Here is a 26,640-nt window from a genome sequence, read left to right on the forward strand (position 1 = left end):
TCCTCCCTGAAAGACGTGATGCTGTTACATGGTGAGAAAGTTGACTGGCAGGTAGTGAGTAGTCAGTGCTGGGTTCTATTCTAGTTTCCTCAAATCAGTGACGCAGACCCCAACAAGTAGGGCAAACCCACTGTGGCCCTCCATATCACACGATTCTATCATGAGGGGACTGGACTGCTCGAGGCTGAGTGAGTTTGGTGGCTAACGAAGACAAATCCTTTACTGCGTGTGGTTGAGACACCTTGAACACCGACTCACATCAGCTGAAGACAGAAGATTCCAGAAAGCCTAACAATGCAGAGATGATAGAAATACACTGAATTGTTTAGAGATATTAGGATCCAGGCTAACCTGCTGAAAGTCATGCATGGTGGGAGGGGGAGCAGAGTGTCTGGGCTTACCACAGACAGAGCAGTAAGCAGACCCTACTTGACTCCTCAGATTCACAATGATCTTGAACATAATCCATGTGCCTGCTAAGCCACAGGCAGCACAATAACTGGGTGACTGCACAGACCCACGGCACCCCACAGAAGATCACTGTTCGCTGATGGCTGTCCCTCCCTTCCCCGGGAGCATATGGAAATTCACTGGCTGGCCTTTGGTACTCTGTCCATCCCATGAAGATGGCTGTCACCAAACAGGAAGAAGGAAAGCACGTGATGATCACTGGAGTTACTGGTCAAAACCGAGTAGGTGCACAGATATTTGGAAAACGTTAAGTGTTGCTTTTTGGCTCTTTTTCTGGCTCACTAATGCAAGCAACTTTGCTTATAATTCTTGAAAAGCCATCTTAGAACTTCTACAGCCTCTAAATATTATAATAAAGAGATTTTTAAATCCAACACCAAAGCCTGCTGTGTGACTAGACAGGATGGACAAACACACAGGAAATCAAATCAGATTATACTGTCTATACTAGGAGCCAAGTGAGAATTTTTCTTTGCTTCCAGAATTTAGCTTGGCCCAACCCTGGATTAGGCTGGGGGAACTGGAAACCCAAGAGAGCTAATGGCTCAAATTCTGGCTTTTATACCTTGTAAGAAAACACAGAATGTCTTTTCTCAGATGACACCAACAGGCAGTTAGAGTGGAGGGTAGTATCTCTACACTTGTTGAGTCTGATGGACTCTTTTTTTTCTTTTTTAAAGTTATTTATTTATTTTGAGAGAGAGAGAAAGAGCGCAAGCAGGGGAGAGACAGAGACAGATGGCGAGAGAGAGAGAGAGAGAGAGAGAGAGAATCCCAAGTAGGCTCCACATTGCCAATGCAGAGCCGGATGTGGGGCCTGAACCCATGAACCGTGTGAGACCTGAGCAGAAATCAAGAACTGGACACTTAGCTGACTGAGCCGCCTACGCATCCCTGAATCTGGTAGACTCTTAAGACACTGTTTCTCATTAATTCTCAGCGTTGTGAAGAATGTGAAGCAGTCCAAGGAGTAAAACCGAAACAAGCAGAAATACTCTGTCTGCTGTGTTAGGCCAGGAGGTGATATGCCAAGGAAAGTGCTTTGACTTAAGAGAGCGCAGATGTGAGCTGTGCCCCCGTTCTGTCTCGGGCAGGTTACCCGCTCTGCTCCTGCCTGCACTGCTTGTCCGCGGAGCGATGCTGACATACTGTAAGGGACGGAGCTGATAGAAGGCTGGCCAACAGCCAAGTGCTGCACTGACACTCATCTCCTGACTCCTGCTCCTCCACGGAGGGGTCACCTCTGCCCTGTACAGGGGTTGGGGGCACAGCAGCGCTGGCGTCTGTGGAAGCCAGGGCGGCCCTGGATACGTGGAGCCCAGCACATCCTATGAAGGGCAGGTTGGCACTGTGAGGTCTGCATGAAGGGATGTGCCCTCAAAGCTATGCTGCAGGGTGGACCTGCCCCATTTGCTCATTTCTTAGTCAACCACTCTAGTCGGCCTCTTCCAGGCTCCCTTCAACAGGCAAGCTGAGCTCAAGCGCCCATGAACTTTTGGGCCCCAGTCATGCTTGCTTTATGGCTCATGGGGGCTGGTCTGGGGGTCAGTAGGATAAAAATTAGTAAAAATAGCAGCGGAACCTTTTGAAGGTTTGGTGAGCCATCTGGAAACTCTGAAGATGTCCTGGTAAGCATGACACCAGGTGAGGCAGGAGGGAGTGTGGGGACCAGGGTTACAATTCTGGCCACCAGGTATGGTACACCCACAGATGGCCCTCGAGCTCTCTGCCTGCTTTTACAGCTACAATGGAGAAAATATCATTTGTCCTTCAGTCCTTATATAGTTCTGGTGAGATAAAATGAGGGGACTCTCAAGAAGGCACCTAGAGATGGTAGAGATAATATTGCAAGGTAGAACATTATTTGCTACCAGATCCAGAGGTAAATGTTGAATAGGACAGGACAGGACAATTCACCTGTGAAAGCCACCTCTTTGCCCAGGTGCCTGCAGGGCACAACCAAACTGGCAGCCCGGTAACAGGTCTCGCCTCACCTCTGAGTGCAAGCCCTCACTGTTTCCTCCAACCTTGGAACAGGCAAATATGTCAATGCCGACCTGCCTCGTCTTCTGGCTGGAAGCACTCATTCTCTCTTACCCATTCACAGATGCATCCAGTCAACAAAACACTTGCTAAGAAGCAGGAAAGCCCACGGGTTCAGAACTCTGGACTGTCTGGGTTTGAATCTTAGCTCCTCCATTTATTAGCTAAGTAATCTTGGCTAGTTGCATAATCTTTCTCTGCCTCAGTTTCCGCAACTTTAAGATAAAGTAAGTATCATTTGCTACCTCACAGAGCTGCAGAGGGGATTCAGTTAACTACACAGTAGTCCTCCCTCCCCCCACAAACCTACTGCCATTTGCAGTTTCCTGTGGTCAACCGTAGTCCCAAAGCTGATGATCCTCTGAGGGTTTGTCAGAAGGTCAATAGTAAGCCTGATGCTACCTCACAGTGCCTGAGTGATTCACCTACTTGATCTCCTGACATAGGTGTTTTATCATCTCATAGCATCACAGGAAGGGTGAACATAAGACAATAAGCTGTACTGAGAGAAACCACATTCATCTAACTTTTATGACACTATATTGTTAAAACTGTTTTATTATTGCTGTGAATCTCTTTCTGTACCGATATATAAACTAAACTTTATCATAGGTATGTGTGCACAGGAAAAAACATATTATATATATTTGATACTATCCGAGGTTTCAGGCATCCACTGGGGGTCTTGGAACACATACCCCGAAGATCAGGGGTAGCTACTATAATGTTTAAGTGTTCAGAAAAGTGCCTGATATAAATACTGCCATCTACAGGTTGGCTCTTACTATTACTCTCTGTGCAAGTGACTTTTCTAGGCCCTTGGGTACTGGTGACTCAGAAAAAAGGAATGAAACCCCTGCCTCCTTATAGTCAATGAGAAAGACAGAAATATATATATATATATACATATATATATATATATACACATATATACATATATATGTGTGTATACATATATATGTACATGCATACATTATATATACATGTATACATACATTTATATATACACACACATACGAACATATATATATATATATTCAAAGGTGGTAAGGGCTCTAGGAAAGAATGAGTGAGGAAAAACGGATTAAGATTTGTTAGGGGAGAGGGTGTCTAGATAAGGCACCACTGACAAAGGGAACATTTCAGTAAAGTCTCAAGGAGTAAAGGAATGAGCCCTGCAAGCATCTGGGAAGAACATTCCAGGCAGAGGCAAACCAAGATCACACGCTGTGACAAGGGAGTGCTTAGCAGGTTTCCAGGGGACCACAGAGTTACACGTAGTAGGAGCAGAGTGTGTGTGTGTGTGTTGGGGGACAAAAGCAGCAGGAGATGGGGTCCAGGAGGTCCAAGGGAATCACCCCACACAGCTTTGGCTTTTCCTTAAGAGTAAGATGAAAGCCACTGGAAAGTTCTGGGCAGGAGTGAGAGGATGTGCTGTGCTCAGAAAAGACAGCAAGAGAAGGAGCAGAGGCAGGATAGAGAGGCTGGCCTTGGACTGACCCAGGCATTGGAGTTCAAACACACCTCTGTGAAACATTCGTATCATGTGGTGGCTTTGAAGGTTCTCATTCATCCATTCTAAACTTCACCAAAACCTATCCAAATCTACGCTGGGTGCTGGAAACATGAACATACGTGAAACACAGTCTCTAGGCTCAAAGCCTCAGCGCACAGTCTGGCAAGAGAGGCCAACATTTAAAGAATTACAGAAGAATAGAAAGTAGAGGTCCAAACAGGATGTAAAGGCCACCTAGAGGAGGTAAATGACTAACTCTCAGGGGATGGCAAGTGTGGTGGTGGGAGCACTCAGTCAAGGGTCCCAGGAAATAGAGACTTCTGGGTTGGGTTTTGTAGGCTGAACAGGAGGAAGTACCACAAACATGGTGCTTTGCAGATAACTGGTGCTCAATAAAGAGCTGTTGAACTGAAATGAATGGTTTTGTCCTCCTGAGGCTTTGAGAGTAGAAGGAGAAACGGACAATATCTTCCTAACTCAGAGCGGCTTTATACAGCCAGAACGAGACACAGTCGTTTCCAATCTGGTTAATAAGCCCACTTCAAACACAGAACACTTGCATTCCTCTCTAACAACTATTCCAACCAGCTACCAAATTCCCTTAAATCTGCATGACTATTCTGAAATTTTCCTGCAGTGACTCTAATAAGGAAGGTTTACTGTCAACAAATTTATGAGAAAAAGCAATGTTTGAATGAGTGAAGACAACTTACTGTGGATAAGAAGTAAGGGTGCTGCCTTTGCAGTGAAGGCTTAGTCCGAGCATGGAGAAAAAGTGACTCCCAGAAACAGCCAAAGAGCTAGAGAAGATGATGGAATGCTGCCTCCCTGCCCCTCCCCCATGAAGTGGAGGGGCCTGCCTGTTCCTCTCTCTCCTTGTTTGTGATAGGATCTCCTCCACAAGCCCTCCAGCCCCATCTGTCCTGGCCAAACCATTACTACATCCATGACAGATTAGGTCCAAGTGGATTTCTATAGAAATTCACTGTGTGAAGCCAAGAAGATGGGTTCAGATTCAGGTCTGGGGGCAGGATCTAGAGGAATTAAGGCCAGGAATTTGTGGCGGGGGGAGGGAGAGGGACAGGTTTTAGGCCTTGAAATTGGGGTCTGGGCCAAAATCAGCCAGCTATCAGAAAGGTAAGGATCACATTTGTTATTTAGGTTATAGCTGGGAGACACAGGGTCTGGCACAAAAATGGTGTTTAATAAAGACTGGATTAAAGACTTCTGTTACCCATTGGTACCCAGCATTCTTGACCTGTGCTGTCCTCAAAAGAGTGAATTTTGTCCACAGGTGGTCCCTGGACTGATTCTTAGCAGTGGGCGTGGATGTGTGTCTCCACAGGTACAACAGGAGGTGGATGTGATGCTGAAGTGTAGTGACTGGTCTCCATGGATGACCTCTACACGTGCAAATCAACGAGCCAACAAGCTCACTCTTAAAGGAGTTAGACACAGATGTCCCACATCCTCTACTTATCTTGTATTGAGACACTACCCGGGAGAAAGGAAAACGTACATCCGCATGCATGTGACTGTTCATAGCCACACTCTTCACATTAGCCACAGGAAATAACACACATGTCCGTCAACTGGTGAATGGATAAACAGTGATGTATCCATACAGTGGAACGCTATTCGGCAATAAATAAAAGGATGAAGCACTGCTACATGACTCTGCATCAAACTCACAAACATTATGATGAGTCAAAGAAGCCAGCTGTCTCTAGAAAAGGCAAATCTACAGAGACAAAACACAGACCAGTGTGTCACTGGGAGCTGGGGCGAGGACTGACTGCAAAGAGGCACAGAGGCAAAGAGCTTTTTGGGGTGATGGGAATGTTGTAAAACTAGATGGTGGTGGTAAGTGCACACCTCTATCAATGCGATTAAAAAATCATTGAATTGTATCCTTTCACAGAGAAGTTTATGATCTGTAGCTTACATGTCAATGAAGCTGTTTAAAAAGCATACCTCAGTTGGGTGCTGGGTTTCTGCAGCAGCAAGCAGCTGAGGCTTTCCGAGAACCTGCTCTGTGTCAGGCATTGTTCTCAGCCCTACATGATTCCTCCATCCACCTTGTGTTATCCCCACTGCACAGAAGCAGCAATAGGACAGGGAGGTTAGGAACTCGCCCAAGGCTACAGAGAGTGGGGCAAGAGCCAGACTCCAGGCTCCAGCGCTTAATCATTACTCAGTCTCTCTGAGATGGAGAATGGCTAGGCAAACAGCAGCCATCCATTTTTCCAAAGAGCAAACATTCCCCAAACTAAAGGCAACCCTCTCCCCTCTTTAGTTCCTTTTCATCTTTCCCTGCATCCTCTGTCCACCATTCCTTGCTACCCTGGACTATTCAGATTCACTACCAGGCTTGTCTTTGCATCTAGAACACTCCCCAGGGAGGTTTAAGATGGTCCCCAATAAGCCATATTTCCCAGGAGCTGAAGCTGATTTCACAGTGACTCTTGGGAATTAACTCATTTTTCCCTCTGTATCTTCAGAATGCTTTCCCCATGAATTATACAGCTCTTTAATATGAGCATAGTCATTCTGTGTATTTACAGGGTCTTTACAGGAAGTAGAAAACAAGACTGAGGAACAAATGCATGGTTTTCAGAAATCAACCTGAGCATTGCCGTTCCTTCCGAAGGACCTGCTCTATACTCTCTGGCCTGAGGCAAATACCTAAATCCTTCCCAAGAAATGCGTAATGAGAACCTTAACAGGCCTGGATGCTCAGGTCAGCGAAGAAAAATGCTCTTGGTTTTAGATTACAAGGGATTTTTGCCTTGCCACCACCCTCTGGCTTTTCCCCCATGGCTAGAGAGAGCACCTCTTGTAGAGATCTGCTTTAGAAGAGCACGCAACCCAAATCAACATTTCCAGTTCAGCAAAGCTGGGGTGGTATGTAGAGGGGGACATTAAGAGAAAAAAGCAAGTGGTTTTCCTCAAGTCAGTACTCTTTCCCACTGGGTGAGTGAGCCCGGGGTTGGCTGGGTATGAGGTAGGTTTCCAGCTGTCAACCGCTCAACGTACATTGAAGCCTGGGGCTTTCTCAGTTGCGGTCAATTGGCTTCCTCTGGCTCTTGCTGCCTTGTGTGAGCATGACGGACAACCTTGAAAAGGTTCTGAGATAAAAGCTTCCCTGTTCCCCTGGCAGATCACACAGAAGACTCTGAAGGCAGAGATCAGCCTAATTAGGACTGCAGCACTCCTACAGTTTGAGGGACCAGAAGCTTGGGCGGCCAGCACCTCTTCAGAGCTTGAGGCTTTCCTGTTCACACCAGAAACACCCCTCTCTCCAGTCTCACTGCTCTTTGATAATATTCTCACTGCAGAAATAACAAACACTCTAAAATCCTGAGGCCTGGAGATATTTGTCAGAGGTAGAAGACCCAACCTGTGAGTCAATGGGGTCTTGACTTCCCATCTCCACTCTGAAGTTGGGGCAACATTACGGCTTCAACAAAACTCTCCCACAGAGGCTTGGGATGAACTTGAAACAGGTTTCCTGAGGGATTGTGGGCAGCACTGAATGTTTAGTAGGAAATGCCCCAAACCAAGATTCCTATAAGGATTTTCCTAAAATACCAATGTGGCAGTCCCCCTGCCCTCATCCTGTTGTGCCAGAATCAAATCTGCATTCTTCAGCTGAACCTGAGTGTCATCTTACTATGTGTTTCCTCCTCCAGCCTGTCCAACCTCACCTCTCTTCAGTCACAGCTAAACTTGTGATAATTCACCACAATTTCTCTTTTATTCCCCAGGCCTTTGCACAGTGACCTGCAGAGTCCTCCCTGTACCCATCGCCCCTCCCCAGCCCCAGTTTGCCGTCAGGACTCCTCTCCTGCAAAATGCTTCTGGATAGACTCTCCCCATCTCTCCCCGAGTGATGTGATCCCTAAGCATCCCAGTTACATGGTGGCATTGCCTATGGACTTGACCAGCATCTCTGTGAGACCCAAAGCTACCTGAGGATGGGAATTTGTCCCTTGACATCTTCCCTGCCTCCCAGCACAGTCCACAGGGAACTCCAGCTGACAACCATTCACCCAGTGGATGGGTGAATCAACAACAGCAGGCAAAAAAGAAGCCTTTGGATTTCTGCAAACTGCAGAGCTCTGCACAAGTCTGGGCCAAGGAGCTAGAGTGAAAGCGGTTGTATTAGCATGTATTCTAAATCCTAAGGTCCAAGATTAGCTTCTTAGCTCCTGGGACACAGGAATAAAAAGCATAAGCACGTGCACATGCTCTCTTTCATTTATTCTTTCCTTCCAATGGGTGTTACTGTGCCCCTACTGTGTGCTGGGTGGGGCACATAGGACATAGAGGTGAATGGACCAGGTGTGCTCTTGCATTATGGAGCATTTAGCAAGGCCAATGTGGTGAATACCAGCTTCCTGTGTGAAGGGAAAGCCAGTAATAGATTTACAGCGAACAGCCCACATGAGAACTTTTAAGGACTGGCTGAGATTCAATGGTCTCCAAGCCTCCAAATGAACTTGATAAAGAGTCTTTTTATACGTGGTGGAGTAACCATCTTCCCTGGGAGGAAGTGGAGACAGGAAAGGAGGAAGTGGTTTCAGAATCTGCTGCAGGGATTCTAGTAAAATCTCAGCTTGGTTCCTATAATGGTGGTAAGAGCTGTGATAGCTTAAAACTCTTTGCCAGGAGAGAACCCACTGCTCTTCTCTGCACCTTTGGGAAGGGCCAGCAGCTGGCTCCGTGAGGTAAAAGAAGATGGGAAGAAAAGCTCCAGGGCATCTGCCACCACTGGCCTGGGCTCAGACCAAACCAGCAACAAACTTGGAGCCCACAACTGCAGATCTTGGTCCCCACTATGCAGACAGCAGTTATTCCTACCACCTCCCAGGATATTGCGAGGATTAAATGAGACGGTGTGCCCGTGACATGTTTGGTACTCACGGCCATGACATCTGTAGGTAAATGGCTTTTCCAGCTTAGGATGCTGATGTGGTCATTCTTTTTTTTTTTTTTTTTTTTTTTAATGTTTATTTATTTTTGAGAGAGACAGACAGACAGAGTGCGAGCAGGGGAGGGGCAGAGAGAGAGGGGGACACAGAATCTGAAGCAGGCTCCAGGCTCTGAGCTGTCAGCACAGGGCCCGACGTGGGGCTCGAACCCACAAACTATGGGATCGTGACCTGAGCTGAAGTCAGACACTCAAGGGACTGAGCCACCCAGGTGCTCCTGATGTGGTCATTCTTAATGGAGGCATTATATAAAGACTGAATGAGGGGTGCTTGAGTGGCTCGGTTGGTTAAGCATCTGACTTTGGCTCCTGTCATGATGTCACCGTTTGTGGGTTCAAGCTCCACATCGGGCTCTGTGCTGACAGCGTGGAGCCTGGAGCCTGTTTTGGATTCTGTGTCTCCTCGCTCTCTCTCCCTCTGCCCCTCCTTCACTCATGCTCTCTCTCAAAAATAAATAAACATTAAAAAAAATTTAAAGACTGAATAAGATGATGATTCAGATGCTTAGCTCTTGGGGTGAAGTCCAATGAGTTGTATCATATTGCATTATATTGTATCACAATATAATTATAGACTATGATAGGATATATAGCACCATATTATGTAAGCAACAGTACTAGTTTGCATTTATGGAGTACTATGTGCTAGCTCTGTTCTAACCACTTCGTGCCTACAAATTCTCTTATTGTCCTTATTCTATAGGAGAGGAAACCAAGGCCCAGAAAGGTGAGTAACGTGTCCAAGTCATACAACCAAACAGTTGTGGGGGCTGCAGAGCATGCCCTCTGGCCACTAACAAGCACCCAGAACAGCACACATGCCACCCTGGAGCCTGTGCCTCCTGCTCTCCCCCTCCAACAGCAGCATCCAGTCCATCACCTCAAACCTTTCCTTGGAAACCCACCCTGGACCTCCAGTCTACACCTACTTACATTTTCAACAAGCCATTTCTATTTTAGCCTGCACAGTCCTCATCCCCTATTGTGTAAAGATCTCTTTATCGCCCCAAGACATTCTGCTTTGCCCTTGAAGAGGAGACCCCCATTTCTGAAATGTGGTCAAGGAGTTCATACTGCTCTGCCCACAGGGGTTCTGAATCTATTTGTAGCTCTGAGCTGCTTTTGAAGACTAAGGAATTGAGATTTTATAGAAGGATGCCAATGGTGCTCTTGGCCTTTACTGCCCCGAGCACAAGCCACAGTGTGCAAGCTCTGTTGGGAGTGATGGGACTCATGGAACCCTCCCCCTACTTTAGAACCGAAGCCCTCCTTTGATCTGTTTTAGATACTTAGGTTTTGTGTAAAGTTTCACTTGAAAAGGGGTCGTGTTTTAAAAGATGTTTGAAAACCACTGAAAAGTCCTAACATATTTGGAATTTTTGAACATGTATTAAGGGAATGCTTAGAACCCCCTGGTTTTAATCCTTGCCTTTTTTAGGGTAATAAATGAAGATCTGGCAAGATCAGAAAACCATTTCTCTCTCTCCCTCATCACCAAAGTCTTTGTGATGCTCCTCAGAACCCATTCTGGGCACAAGTCTGATAGTTATGGAGGTCTTCACCTTGATCATCCAGTCTCTCCCATCCTAAGTTTCCGTTATGACTTTCTACCATCATAAAGAACATTCTTAACCCAAGGACAGGCTATGTCCCCTGGGTGACCATGACAGTATGTGCTTCAAATTTTCACCAAGCATTTATCCAGCTTCTGGAGTCTTCCAAAGCAGGAAAATAACCACAGAAACATGGTGAGCTCTTAGCTATTCATGAGAGCTCCCTGGGGTCATGGGCCAAAAGAACATCTGAAGAGTCTTACCTGTTTTTCAATGAAAGCATTGATTCTCTGCAACATCCCCTCACATGTGAATTCATATGGCATGTATGGCTCAATCTGTGGAAACAGAACATGGTATCATGAAAGAGGAGGACACAGAACCTAGGACACTTACCCAATCCTCCCCTGATTCACTCACACTCAGGTGCCTCATGAGGGGATAAGACTATGAACTTAGATGTCAACAGCCCTGGGTTTACAACCTCACTCTGCTCCACACTAGCTGTGGGACCCTGACCAAATTACCTACCATCTCTGAGCTTCAGGTTCTTCATGTGTAAAATGGTGATAAGAAAAATCTACCTCTTTTAAGCTGAAGGTTATATGAAAAAAAAAAAAAAAAGAGTAAAGTGCTTAGTTCAGGGTCTAGAACACAGTAGGCATTCAAGAAAAGGTGGAGCATATCATTTGTTAGAAGTGAAAGCCCCACAGGGCAGGCTCCATGGCTGCTGGGCTGTCTTTGTATCCCAGTGTTGAGCTGGGCGGCACACGTAGGAATTCAGCAAACACCTGTTGAATACATGCATGCTCAATGGTGTAAGAAAAGCACCCATTATGGTGACTAAGGCATTGGTCTGCATTAGCAGGTGAGGTGAGCACATACGTAAAGAACTTGTGGGGCAGAAAGAGTAATTAAGTGCCGCCGAGGGTTCAGCCATAGGTCTTGGGAGGCCAGAAGGTCAAAGCAGACTTCTGCTTATGCTGGGCTTTTAAAGCCATTTATGATTCTAGCAAGCCAAAATGGGGAAGGCATTTCAGGTAGAGCAAGTAGTGGGTTAGACATTCAAGAAGAACAGCAGGTGGGTAGAGCTTGGGATCAGGAAGGCTGGTGAAACAAGGCTGGGAAGAGGTTCACTGCATTTCCACAAAAGGATTTTTCTTTTCTTTTAATTTTCTTTTCTTTTTTCTTTTCTTTCCTTTTTTCTTTCTTTCCTTTCTTTCTTTCTTTCTTTTTTCTTTCTTTCTTTCTTTCAAGAGAGGGAGAGAGAGAGAGAGAGAGGGAGGGAGGGAGGGAGGGAGGGAGGGAGGGAGAGAGGGAGACAGACAGAGGGAGCGACGGAGAGGGAGAGAGAACGCATGTAACAAGTGCGGGAGGGGTGGAGGGAAACAGAGAGAATCCCAAGAGGGCTCCACACCTAGTTCAGAGTCTGATGCGGGGCTTGATCTCACCACTGAGAGATCATGACCTGCAATCAAGGGCTGGATGCTCTACTGACTGAGCCACCCAGGCAACCCTTCCACAAAGGGATTTCTATACTAAGGAGCCTAAGCTTTATTTGATGGTATATACCAGAATTATACACTGTCAATTTCACCATTAAAGCCCTGCTCCTAACAACTGCCTTCTTATGAATTTGGGCATCTTACCAGATTCTGGGATATCCCAGAAGGTGCTTCTCTGGGGTTGGGGAGACAATATGATCAATATACTGACACCTGGGAAAGGGGAAGAATGTAGGTTTGATCTCTGCTGCACAGTATAATATGCCAACGTTACAAGGCTTGTGTTTTGGGGGCAGCCAGCAAACATCACCAACCTGAAATGGAAATTTCACTTGGCACAAAATCACTAGCAATCTAGTCTGTTACAGCTTCAGAGAACCCAACAGTACTTGCCAGCAACGGGATAGAGGGCCACCTTCACTATCTCCCACTTAGGTCTATCTACACTTGCTTATCTCAAATTTATAGGGTGGATAACTGGATAAAACACTTAAGAGTCGAAGCCTGAGTAAAACGGAACAGTTGACAGAGAAGACATCCTTCCACGGGCAGCCAAACAGCTGGTATCAAGGCACTTTTTCCCCTTTTGTGTGTGTGTTGATTCACACATTGTATGTGAAATCTTCTTTAACCATGACTGTTAATTTCATAATATATCTTCACATCAGCAATAATAAAATCACACCGGTTTTATCTTAGCCTTTCCTGCCCACAACCATCCAGATAGAGCTAAAAGAGGCTGAGACATAAGTATTATACTATCAAGGCAGAGCTATTCTGCAGGAACACAGGTCATTTTGTTCCTTAATAGATCACCTCAAAAGAGCTCAAAATACCTAGAAAACTGACTTCCATGTTGCAAGCCTGCCACTTCTCATCTCAAGCTTTTACACTTGCTCTGCCCTCTCTGACCCAGATATAGCCCTTCATAGCCCTTTCTTTTAAAGGATATTTATTTACTCAACTTATGAGTGGTTCTAGAAGCTTTCTATGACTGGCCTACAGCTATGTCTCCTCTTAAAGGCTCACAGAAGGAATGGAAAGAAACTACAGCAGAAGACTTGGCTTTTCAAGCTCATTTATATGGTGACAAGTTGAATTTCTAGAGTGAAATAAACATGAGTGGCCATCTGCCATGACATCAACAGATCCAATTATGTGATGGGAAACAGACTGAATACTCTGGGGCCATTCCTACAACTTATTCCAAAGGTCATTTATTAGAAATGGAAGTGAATTAATTCAAAGGGCTCAATGCAATAAATACAGAAAAACGGCTCTTTCAGTATCCTCCTACAAATCTAACCCAATTTAACCAAAGGGATGCTGACTCATTAATTGCTTTGTGGCCCATTAACTATTTTAAATAATATGAAGCCAAATAATTTTCCTCTACAGGAAAAGCAAAGCAAAAAAAAAAAAAAAAAAAAAAGTGGGTAATTGTATTCTTAAACCAGCCCTACCAGTGAGTTCCATTAGCCATCCTGCTGTGGACAGGAACAGGGAGGGCCCTCTGTGTGGGAAAGTTCTCCAGACTCCTGGCTTTTGATATAAAGAACACTGCTAAGCCTTTGATGTGGGAGCTATTGTGTGGATTTGAGTAGGGGGCGTGTGATAATTTTCTGCATGATAAGCCTTCAACAAGTCAAGGCCTCCTTGGGGAATAGAATGTAAGGGAATGCTCAGTCCACATCCCTACTTGGAGAAACCCAAGTAGGGCCAGTTGTGGAGAAACAGGGGGAGTGTTCTTGGCCATCCTGCTTTGTGGGAAAAGGACTGCTTTTCATATGGCCACAGGATGGATGCCTGCAGGCTGCACTGTGTAGTTCCTGCTACAAACTTCCCAATAACTTCCCACCTTCTCCTTCCTTTTTTCCTCTTTACCTCCCTTCTTCTGAGATGTACTGTCTCTTTTAGTACCCACTCATTAAGTCAGAGTACAGTTCCTAATGGGAAATGCTCTCAGAGATCAGCTGACTCCACCATGGTCCCACCTGACAGACGAGGGTTGCCATCACTCAATGAGAGATGGTCTCAGAAGGTACCAGAAGACCAGGAGTTGAGTCCTAATGATCTCCTCTATCTACTAACTTTAGGATTTTACGTCAGACATATTCTGCAATTTCTGTTGATGATTTCAAATGGCAACTAGGTCATGCCATTCCCCTGCTCAAAACTTCCCATCATACTTAAAGCTCAGAATCCTTGTCATGGCCTGTTTTAAAGGTCCTACACGTTCTGCCTCCAAGGGATCTTTTTATGGTCTCCATTACTTCTGATGAGAAATTGGTGGTCTTTCATATTTTTATCTCCCTAAATGTAATACATTTTCCTCTGGCTGCTTTCACATTTTTTCTCTGGCTGCTTTCAGGATTTTTTTCCCTAACTTTTTGTTTTCTGCAGTTTGGCAACGATGTATACTTAAGTGTTTTTCTTCATATTTATCCTGCTTGGGGTTCATAGAGCTCCCAGGGTCTGCAGGGTGATGTCATTCATTAATTCTTAGCCATTATCTTTTCAAGTATTTCTTCTGGCCATTCTCTCCTCCTTCTGCGATCCCAATTACACATAAACTGGGCTGTTTGAAATTGTCCTACAGGTTTCATATGTTCTTTTTAAATTTCATTCTCCCCACCCCACCCCCTTTTTGTTTCAATCTGCATAGTTTCTATTGATAAGTCTATTGAATAGTTCACTGGTAGTTTCCTCTGCTGATAAGACCACTGAAAGAGTTGTTCATTTCTGATGTATTTTTCAGTTCTAGCATTTTTTCCTTTGGCTTTGAGAAAAAGTTTCCATCTTTCTGCTGAAATTCCCCATCTGCTCACATATACTGTCCACCTTTTTTAACAAATCTTTTAATACTTTATCTTAGTACTTCCAAGTTGCTTTTGAATAAATTCCAACATCTGGGTCATCTCTAGGTGGGTCATGCTACCTTGACTTTTTGAATGTCATGAAATTTAAAGTCTTGTAATTAAATACGAGAAAGCTTGGCACTAAATTTCTGACCCATTTCTAACAAGCATAAGGATTTTTATGGCAGTAAGTTTTTGTATTAATTTCATTACCGACTTCAGCCTTCATTTAAAAGATATTTATTTACTCAACTTACTTACTTATACTTCCCTTTACTTCATTCCATGTTTCTTCTCCTTTTTAAATTTTATATTATCTTAACACACTAGTCAAAAAGACCTAGGTTTCAATCCAGGTGTTTTACTACTTACTAGCTATGTGATCTGGGATAAATTACTTAATTTCTTTCTTTATTGTTTTAAATTTTTTTTAATGTTTATTTATTTTTGAGAGAGAGAGAGAGAAAGAGAGAGAGACAGAGTGTGAGTGGGGGAGGGGCAGAGAGAGAGGGAGACACACAATCTGAAGCAGGCTTCAGGCTCTGAGCTGTCAGCACAGAGCCCAGTGTGGGGCTTGAACCCACCAACCATGAGATCATGACCTGAGTAGAAGTTGGATGCTTAACTGACTGAACCAGCCAGATGCCCATAGTTAATTTTTTTTTCATAGTTATTTTTTTTAAACCTCAATCTTTTCATCTGTACAAGAATTAAGTGAGATTAAATGAGACCAGGCTCATATAGATATAGATAGATTCTAGATGTGTAGAAAGTTCTCTCTACATAAGAGCTACTATTATAATTACTTTTTTTTTTTCCTTATGTGATCTTAGTTTTTGGAATAAGATGGAAAAAGATTGATCAGGGTTTTAAAATGTAGAGCACCAGAGGTTCCATGGGGTGAAGTCAATCTCATGTAGGAATGATCAAGTACAACTCCGTGTGCCTCACTCTCTGTGCTTTGTATCAGGCATTCCCATTTGGTGGACAAAAGGGATCTAGTACCTAAAAAGTTTGTACACAATGATCCAATATTTTCTGCCTTTATATTAGCTTTTAAATTACTCATCTTCAAGGGTATGTGCACTTAAGCAAGTGCTGTGGGTTGAATTATGTCCCTCAGAAAGATAATGCTGAATTCCAAACTCCCAGGAGCTGTAAACGTGACCATATTTGACAATATGGTCTTTGCAGAGGTAACCAAGTTAAGATGAGGTCGTACTGAATTAGAGTGGGCCCTAGTCCAGTATGACCAATGTCCTTCCAAGAATGGGAAAGACAGGCACACACACACACACACACACACACACACACACACACACAGATTGAGGTGCTATAGCTGCAAGTTAAGGAATGCCTGGGGCCACCAGAAGGTGGGAGAGGCAAGGAAGAACTCCCCCACTATAGGCTTTGTTTGGAGGGAGCATGACCTTGCCAACATCTTAATTTTGGATGTCTAGCCTCTAGAACTGTGAGAGAATAAATTTCTGTTGTTAAAGCCACCAAGTTTGTGGTTCTTTCCTATGGTAGCCCTAAGAAGCTAATCCTCTGAGGGACTCAGGGACTCAAGAAAGAAAGAAAGAACTATCGATCTCCACAGGAATGACTCCCTGGTGGTGGAGCCATGGATGAGTGGCAGATATTCTGAGGTAGCCCAGTGGGGCCACACTCCACTCAACCTTTTCCCCTTTATTCACACTGTGCCTTGGACCCATGCCCATCTGGGTCCACTTCTCGGTTTAGCTTTGCAAATTCCTACTCATCCTAAAAGACTTAACTCAGTGCTGCATTTTCCTGAAACTTCCCCCTACTTCTGCTTCTTGATCTTTTGCATATTATTTTTGGCACTGAACATAGTCTGCAAACACCTATTCCTCTCTCTCTTAATCCACAGGGTAAATCACTATACTGGGTACAGAGTACAGCAGTGAGAGAGATTTCCTGTCCTCATGTTGCTGACAGTCTAGTGCAAATCCAGACTGTTGGTAACAAAAATGATTATATATGTATTAGTAATAGTGACTTGGTAATGTCAACTAAACACTTATGTGGTAGATGGTATGCTTAAGGGCTTTACATTATCTCACTGAATCCTTACCAATACCTATATAGTAGGTAATACAAGCCTACTTAGAGATGAAGAAACTAAGGCTCAGAGATTAAGTAACTGCCCTAGGGGATGCTACAAGTAGGTGGTAGAGCTGGAACCTCAACTCAAGCGTTCCAGCCTGTCTTCAGTACAGCCATGTCTATATGCTTCTCTGTGACAGAGTGTAAGCAGTGTCTGGAAGGAGGAGTCCAGATAGCAGGGTGCACCCGAAGAGCGTCCAAGGCAGTCTAGGGGTTGGGAGAGGCTAATTTGGCCCATTGCTACTGGGTGGTGAGCGTCTACAGGCAGGGAGCTAGCTTCAATTGTCTACAGAAGTGAGTGTCCCCTATAGGGACTCCATGGGTGCTCTGCATATGGTAGGTAGTTAATTGGGGGCACCTGGGTGGTTCAGTCAGTTAAGCTTCTGACTCTTGGTTTCAGCTCAGGTCATGATCTCATGGTTGGTAAGATCCAACCCGGCATCGGGCTGAACAAGGAGCTTGCTTGGGATTCTCTCTCCCTCCCCCTTTCTCTCTGCTCCTCCCTGACTTGCATATACACATGTGCTCTTTCTCTCTCTCAAAATAAATAAATAAACTTAAACAAAAAGATGTGTAGGTTAAAAAAAAACAAATAAATAAATGTTATATAAAAACACTTCCCAGTATTTCCTTAATAGTTCCTATCATTCTTACTTTTTGTAGGGGAGCAGGTTTGTGTTTTCCGATCTCGGTGAGAAGTACACAATTAGGCACTAAAACAAGTGTAATTCAAACTCCTACTACTGTATCTGGGACCCAGCAGTCATGCCAAAAGGGTCTGTAGAATCCACACAGGAGTACCAGCTTTGCTCCTGTCTGCCAGAGCACTCATGAACCCTCCCCCGGCCACATTCTACACCATGGCCCTTTTCTCATCCCAGAGGGAAGCTGGCGAGGAAAACTTCTAATTACTCAACCAGACGGCCTGTGAGGCCCACACATTTCAGTTCACAGTACAGATGGGGGAAAATGGAATAAAAGAGACAACCTTTTGACTTAAAATTGCTTTCACGGCATCCTCCACTTCCTCCTGATTGCTGAGGTCAACCGTCCAAACATGGGGCCGGCCAATGAACACTTCAGCATACGGATGCTGGGATGTCAGCTGGAAAAGAAAGAGCACCTCAGTCTCACAGATACTTTTTGTTTCTTCCACCTTCTGTGCTAGACGAAGTGTTATGCTTTTTATGGCATTGTGCTTGCATAGGTAACAAGACATTTTTGTCCTTCTGTGATGATCAAAACCTCCTGAGGACCTATAAGTGGAGACCAACAAAACTGTCAGAGCTCCACAGCTTGAATCCCACTTGGAAAAAGGTCAAAACCAGGGAACACGGCAGTTGGTACAGGTGGCTTCAACCCCCAAAGTCACACCAAGATATAATGAACATTTCACTCTTGGTCACAACCCAGCCCTGAAAATCACCTAGATCAAACTAGTATCTGTTATAAAACACCAACTGGGACAGGTAAGCATAAATAAATTATAATATAGTCAAAAGCTTTAAAGTCATAGGAGGGCGAGTAATTGTATATATGAAATGTGACAGAAAGAAATAAGGCTACAGAAAAACAGAGAATTCTGAAATGCTTTCAGGAGTGATTATTAGCATAACACTGGACCCTCAATACTTCTAAAGATAATGTGGATTCAGCAAAGTTCTAAACTCAGAGGTTTTATTTTAAGAACAAAGGTGGCCAAAGAAACCCAGTATGAAAGCTGGTGATTCTCAGTTCTTGAAGAGTCCATTTTTTGACAGCTAAATTTACCCCTCCAACTGCCTTCCACCTTTTTCTTGTATCCTTTCAGGCAGTGGTGAAGGGAGCTTTCTGGACATTTGTGAGAGCATTCTCAGCTTGCACAAATACTGGGGGTGCTACCCTTGATCTGTGAATCCGTGGGTGAGGACCAGGGAGTGTAGATGATGCCTCACTATGGGTTACAGTCCTGCCCAAGGCAGACCATCCACTTCCCGTACAGCTTCCATGTGCCCCGCTGGCTTTCATGTGGGTTCACAGAATCTAACTCTTTGGCACAGTTTTAATATAGATTGAATTTCCCAGGAACATAATTACCATGTAAATCAAGGGATGTTTGTACTCTGTTTTCGTCGGAACTTCACCAATAAGCTGTTACCAACTTTGGAAAAACTAGGACAGCAAAGTCAATGTCACTCAGATTACCTGAGTCTCCATTACAACATACCCAAAACCAGTCTGTGTTTGTAGCTTTCACATAAACGGCAATTACATATATACTTATGTATGTATAGACACTTTTTAACTTGGCTTCTCCTTTATAATATCGCTTATAAGCAAAAAGGGCTAATCATGTTCAGCTGTATGTTTTACTCTTCTCAGACACAAACTTACTCATTCTAAGGAGGGATGAGACATGTTTTCTACTATAGTTCTTGGGAATGGTATACTTCTTAACTACTTACAGACTGAAATATGTATTTCCTTATTGTGAATTATTTTCCTTTATATTAGAGTTAAGGGAATCATTCTTTTTTGAAATTACATAAGTAGGCAGGGCATATTATTTATTAATTTTTTTCAGGACACAAGAGTGGATAATATATTTGTAGTATAACAGGTGCTGGGTCTGGTAGGGTTGAGGCTCTTGCTTTAGAGGCTAAGCTGGTTATCTTTTTCTTTCTTCCGTCTCTGGTATCCTCAGAGGATGGGGTGATTTAACTGGCCTCTCTCCATCTCACTCCTAGCCACCATTCTTCGTATCCCACCTCACCACTTGTGTGCCCACACTACTTAGGACAGGGAACTCAGAATATAGGTCACCAGGCCTCAGCCCCCAGCCATCAGCAGCATCCTCTCAAGAAAAGCATGATTCTGAAGAGAAGATATCCTAGACTCTGCTCCTGCCTCCTCTGTCACAATCATGCCCCTTGCTGGCCTGTTAAGTTCCCCCTTCTTCTGACATGTACCCTCTTCTTTTGCTCAGCCACGTGGTCAGTGATAGAACCTACAAGATGACCGTCGCCTCATAGGCCTGGAAGCATCCATTTTTCTTTTTTTCCCTCAGCTCACATTTTAGATTCAACACCTATCAATGAAGCCCCTGGCTGGCCCAGGCACTGTGCTAATCACCTGCATCTGCATAATTTACCAGGTTTCCGGGGTATCAATGAGGATTTTGAGATTTACAGCGGTTTACAATTCTGCAAGACCACAGTGCCAGGAAGGAGCAGAGCAAATTCAAATCTAGACCCTTCAACAACATATTAGCTTTTGACAGAAAGGAAGACGACAAATTTAAAGTATTCATTGAGTTCTTAAGCAAAGACCAAAAGAAGCTCAAAGTAAGCTCCAGGCTTTTAATCCGTTTTTACAACTTGCCAACCTGAAAAAAACACCTCAGGACTGAATTTATGCCTGAATTAGACCTTTCCTGATGAGCAAAACGTCACACCATTTCACTTGGTGGCCTTGAGAACAAACTGATGACTTCTTCCAATGGAATCAGGGTAAATTAAAGTTGCTGTCAATGTCCCCATACAGCCGTTTACATATTGGCAGTCTCTCGCCCCCTCCCCTTGATAAGGTCCCTGTTTTTTTGTTTTTTTTTTGTTTTTTTTTTGCAAGGTTGCTCCAAGCACTTGGAAAATACAAAATGCCGAGGCTTTATTATTTTATTCATTTACATTTATTGAGAGTTACTTAATTTTATGAGTAAGGCGTTTTGTGATTCATTATTCCCCTCTGAATGTTATGCTCCTCCCCATTAATTTATTGAGAACCGTCTGATCTGAGCTACATCAATCAGTAAACTTACTGGAGTATAGTTTGTAAAAGTAATGAAAATCTTATTAAATATGAGACATTACTTCAGAGCAGCTATTAAATTTCTAAGGAGAACATGAGTTCTCTTTATGGAAAAAAATCCTGAAGCCAGAGAATTTCTAATGGTTTACAAAATGTCCAAATAATGATTAAGAACCTACTAATGTGTTTCCCAGTATAAAGATAAAAATCCAATTTATATCACATTGAAAGTATGGCTTGAACCAACAACATTACTTAAGGCGTTATGGAACTTTTTCCCTCGAGTGTACATCGTGGTTTTAAAAATTGATCCAATGTAAAAGACAAAAATAAAATGAAACTCTCATTTAGAAACTTAGACTTTTTTTCTCTTCAAAGCAAAGGAGGGACATATATGCAATTTATATGGATTGATTTATACGGATCAATTTTTGCTTAACTGGAAAGACTAGCAAGGGAGCCAAAAAATTGCTTTGTAATTATGTCTACTTGGGTTAAAATTTTTCCATTTGCAGAGTAAAAAAAATAAAATAAAATAATTTCTAGAGATTTTTGACCCTTCAACATCTATAGAACTCTTGATAGCTCTCTCCCTGTGAAAAGTAGCTTTGGCCAGGGGGATTTTGTGGCTTTTGTGGGCTGAAAGAGCAGAGTGAGTGGCCCACCAGGCCTTGAGGTCAACTTCACTGAGTCCTCCCAAAACTGTGTGATGTTGCTGGCTCCCAGCCTGCTCTCTGCACTGTCTCTAGCAGAGAAGGAGACAGACATCGGATGGAACCTGCCCTCCTGCATAAAGCAAAGTGACCTTCTTGGGATTTCCCTGCAGCTCATCAACATTCATGCCTCTTAAGTGTGAAACCCCCTTTCCTCCTTTGCCTTTATAGCACAGTTCCTGCACCACCTCCTTTTCAGTTAACCCAGCACACTCTCCACTTGGCAGAACTCCCAGGCGACACCCTCTCAGTGACTGACTTAGCTGTTTCTTTCCATATCAAAATTTGAGCTCCTGGAAAATAGGAAATGGGTCTTGATAAATTTCCCCAATGCAGCAACTACTACCATGAACCCTGTGGGGACACAACGAGCATCTGTCAACTGACCTTCTGTATCCTGGCCCTCCTGCGGAAGCCCAGGACTGATGGAGTCATCTGTGTGAAGTCACTTGCTGAGCAATGGTTGAGGATCCCAGAGAGCCATTCTAACTCAAGTCTCATTTACGTACTGGTGGAATTATCTAAAGGGATGGGAGGGACCAAGCGCCTGGTAGGGGCAGCTCTTATGCCTATTCTCTTTAAGCCATGAAAAATCAAAGCCCTTCACGATCTCAATGAAAAGCAAATTACTAAATGATGACAACTGATAGGAAATGATGAACATTCGTTCTTCAATAATTTCATACTGGCTGCTCTGATCTATGTGACATTACATCATTCACTGGGAAACAGATTGTGCTTGAGTGCCCTAAATTTTTTCAGGAAAAAATACTCATTTGTAGCAAAGAGTCATCAAAATCTTTAGAATCACCAATAACAAAAAGGTGCCAGTTGTCAATATAGTCTTAAAGATGCTTTTGATTTATCACTGTCCAAAGGCTCATATATAGAAACAGCAGTAAAAAAGAGACAGGTTTCTTTGCTGCTCATGTATTCAAAAAAAATCACAATGAGGGAAAAAGAAAATCACTACAGAACCACCAGAATAACTGTTGTAGGCAAGACCAACCAACATATCGTAAAAATAAATGGGCAAAAGGTTGAAGAAAACCAGAATATTTGCATACTTTCAAAATATTTCCTCCATTATAGAGAAAACCAGTAACTTCATAGTAAAGACACCTAGCAGACCCTACCTTAACCAAGAGATCAAGGTTAACACCATCAGGAATGAGACATATTGATATCACACACCTCCTGACAGGATACACTGAGAAGACCACATCACTTCTGTGATATTCTTGCCAAAAATGCGTCATCTCAAACTAACCATGAGACAACATCAGTCAAATCCAAAGTGAGCAACAGTATACAAAAAGCCCAACGAGTACTCTTTCAAAGTGTTAAAACTGAATGACAATTAAGTTACTGAACAATTGTCACAGATTGGAAGAGATTAGGAGCCGTGGCAATTAAATGCAACGTAGGTCCTGGATTGGATCCCAGAAGAGCAAATGGATATTAGTGGAAAAAAAGGTGAAGTCCAAATCGAGTTTGTAATTTAGGTAACACTGGTTAATGTCTTAGCTTTGATTACCACAGTTTTGTAATGTGTTGCCATTAGGGGAAGCTGGATGAAGGATATACCCAAACTCTGTACTATTTTTGAAACTTTTCCATAAGACTAAAATTATTTCAAAACAAAAAGTAAATTCCAACAATTCCACTTGTAGGTATATGCCCCAAAGAATTAAAAGAACCTCGGCAGATACCTGTACACAAATGTTCGCAGCAGCATTATTCACAACAGACAAAAAGTGTAAACAACCCAAGTGTTCATTAACAGATGAACAGACAAATAATTAAATGTGGTATATCTACACAATGGAATATCATCTGGCCGCTAAAAGGAATGGTATTCTGACACATGCTATGAACCCTAAAAACCTTAAGCTAAGTGAAACAAGCCAGTCACAAGAGAACAAATGCTGTATGATTTCACTTGGTAAGTTTAGAGAGACAGAAAATAGAAGAGAAGTTACCAGGGGCTGCGGGGAGGGGAGAATGGGGAGTTGTGCTTAATGAACACAGTTTCTGTTTAGAATGATGAGTAAGTTCTGCAGGTAGGTGGTGGCAATGGCTGCACAAGACTTTGAACATACTTAACACGAGTGAACTATACACTTAAAATGGTTAAAACGCTAAGTTTTAAATTATGTATGTTTAATCCCAAAAAAAGGGGAAAAAAGAAACAAAATTACAAATAATTATTACAAGGTAGGCAGAAGAACTTCAGAGATTTCTTACACCTAAATTAAAATGTGGGCATGATTTATCAGCCCAAATTTTCTTTTTTTTAAAAAAAAAATTTTCACATCTATTTATTTTTGAGAGAGAGAGAGAGAGAGAGAGAGAGAGAAAGAGAGCATGAGCAGGGGAAGGGCGGGGAGAGAGAGAGAGAGAGAGAGAGAGAGAGAGACAGAGAGAGAGAGAGAGAGAATATGAATCCGAAGCAGGCTCCAGCCTCTGAGCTGTCAGCACAGACTCCGAGGCAGGGCTTGAAACCACGAATCGTGAGATCATGACCTGAGCTGATGTTATCAGCCTAAGTTTTCTATCCCAAACTCCAAAGTTTCCAGAGAAGTCAGTTACATCTCTGTCAGTTACAGAGATTCCTAGATTGAGATGTTCTCACTGCCGCGGAACATCTTCTCGAATCTTTCCAAGAATCAGCTCTTCAGTGCCAGGTTGAATGCTCCTGGTCTGTGCCCTGGCCCCTCCCACAACACCTGGCACACAGGTGTGCAGTAGGTATTGCTGAGGAATGACTTCCCCAACGGGAACAACTCCTCAATGTGAAGAATTCAAATTTATTTTATTAGCAGAAGGAAAAGCAAGCATGCAAGACAACACACACACAGTTAACCCTTTTCAGAGGTTGTGTGGGCAACAGGTTCTTTTTGAGGATAATCTGTAGATCTCAAAAACCTATGGATCTCTTCCTCCATCCCCTTTGGGCCTGTCACCCTGACTGACAGGGAGGGTCAGAAAAGAGAATTCTCAAAATAATCAGCTCGGTGAATCGGTAAGATCTCTGACTGATCAAAAACAATAAGCATGGAAAATGCATTTCATGTTCTTTCTTTTTTTTTGGTGTGTGTGGTGGGGGAGGTGTCAGAAGAATCTACCCGGAAAGGTTTAAAAGTAGCAGAAGTGAAAAACACATGCTTTAATAACAGCGCTGCTGAGGCGCCTGGGTGGCTCAGTCGGTTAAACGTCTGACTTCGGCTCAGGTCACCATCTCATGGTTCGTGGGTTCAAGCCCTGCACCTCTGTGCTGACAACTCAGAGCCTGAATCCTGCTTTTGATTCTTTGTCTCCTTCTCTCTCTACCCCTCTCCCGATCACGCTCTATTTCCTTCTCTCAAAAATAAGTAAACATATAAAAAAATTTAAAAATCTTAAAAAAAAAAAATAGTGCTGCTATATTGCATCTATGTCATGGGTTTCCACCTGTGTTGTCCCCCAGTAGAAAGCCCCAAATGACAGGGGCAATCCAAGGACTCTAGCTCGTAGAGGTTTCCTCCTCGTGAGCAGCCCACAGAGCCACAGAAATAATAAGAAAATCAATCTTACGGTTTCTTGCACACACCTGTTTCTGACTAGATACAGAAACACCCAGCTTGATAACTCACATGCTCTAAATGACTTGTTTATTGCCCCAAATCGAATCCAACTGCCTTCAGTGGTGATTCATCACCCACTATGGATTTTCAAGAGGATCTCTGAAAGCAATTCAAATAAGGCTTCTGCAAACAGTTCAAGCATCAGAACGGTGCCTCCTGATGGTGGCCTAAAATACCAGGCACATGACTTCAGTCTCTCAAGGTTGACAGTTAAGGACTCCACTGCCCACCCTTTATTCCCCACAGCCTATCACGGGAGCTGGTTCTTCAAAAATACACATTAGCCAGTTGATTTCCTTATTCAAAAAATTCTAAACATTCAGAAAGTCAGAGATCAGTTACTTAGAAGGCTGGAGATGTCTGCGTGCCTTAGGAGAGGGCTGAGGCAGAGTGGAAAGACACCACAGTTCACAGAGGGACAGAATTGGATGCAAGTCCTGGCTGTGCCACCACCAAGTTAGGAGACAGCATCGGCCATTCCTCCCTGAGCCCCTGCCCATCCTCCGCCTCCTCCTTCCGTCCAACTATGTCCAGTGAGGTTGATGATACCAGCAGCCCAACGCTAGAGGATCTGAATGGGCTCCTAGCACTCAGTAAGTAGCTGGTATTCATATTGTTGAAAGTAGAATGATTGTTTTTATAGATGCTTACCTCTCTCAGTGTTGGCTTTCCAATGAAAAAGTCTGTGTTTTTGCTGCTTTTGGGTGGGCTGAACTTGGGATTCAGAAAAGCACATCCATTTGCAATGGCCTCCAGGGGAGCTGGGCCCTCATAAGGGAACCCGAGTCCAACAAACAACTGTAACACAGAAAAGCACACCACATATAAACACATCAGTCAGGACTGGCGTCCCTGGCTCACAGGGGGCTCTTCTGTGCTTCATTCCCATGTGGAAGGCTCAGAGACTCTGGAAGGTTCCCAGACCCTGGGCGGGGATGGGGGGTAGTGGTGGTGAAGAGAAGGCAGCTCACATCAGGAACTGCAAAACAGTACCAGAGTCCTTTACAGGATCATGAAGCTACTCAGCTCATTATGTTCTCCTCCTTTGTAAAAACAAAAACAAAAAACAAAACAAAAACAAAAGTGAAGAAATAAGCATGGAGGGGGCTGTGGGGGAGGTGGGCGGTTGAGGAGGTACGGAGGTGGGGGTATTAAAAGAATAAAAAACAACAACAAAAACCAAAACCCAACAATAATCTTTCTGTAACTCACCAGGAGACATGACTGGAAAAACACTTGCTTAACTAAACAGAAGGTTTCTTCATTGAAGCAAAGGAACAACAGGCCCTTTCAGTGATGCTGGGTGGAGGGACAGAAAGGTCACTTGGTGGTTTGATTACAGTTCAAACGGAGCTGCTTTAAAATGATGGTAGGTCAGTAAACACAGGTTTTCATAATGGGGTTTTCACTGGGGGACACCAACAACTTTGTTTTTATCTCCCCCCT

At 43.6% G+C, this 26,640-nt stretch overlaps 1 protein-coding gene across 4 annotated transcripts in view; it reads right to left on the minus strand.

The window, feature by feature from the left end:
• The window catches only part of MGAT5 (alpha-1,6-mannosylglycoprotein 6-beta-N-acetylglucosaminyltransferase), a 340,181-nt gene that overhangs the window by 12,102 nt on the left and 301,439 nt on the right, over positions 1–26,640 (minus strand). For all 4 annotated transcript variants that reach the window (XM_049616196.1, XM_049616194.1, XM_049616195.1 and 1 more), the window contains 3 exons: positions 25,846–25,992; positions 18,058–18,174; positions 10,840–10,914 (listed from right to left, as the gene is read on the minus strand). In XM_049616196.1, coding sequence (XP_049472153.1) covers positions 10,840–10,914; positions 18,058–18,174; positions 25,846–25,992 — 339 coding nt within the window. The remainder of the gene's footprint in view (positions 1–10,839; positions 10,915–18,057; positions 18,175–25,845; positions 25,993–26,640) is intronic.

The sequence above is a fragment of the Panthera uncia genome, assembly GCF_023721935.1.
Source record: "Panthera uncia isolate 11264 chromosome C1 unlocalized genomic scaffold, Puncia_PCG_1.0 HiC_scaffold_3, whole genome shotgun sequence".
Classification (NCBI taxonomy): domain Eukaryota; kingdom Metazoa; phylum Chordata; class Mammalia; order Carnivora; family Felidae; genus Panthera; species Panthera uncia.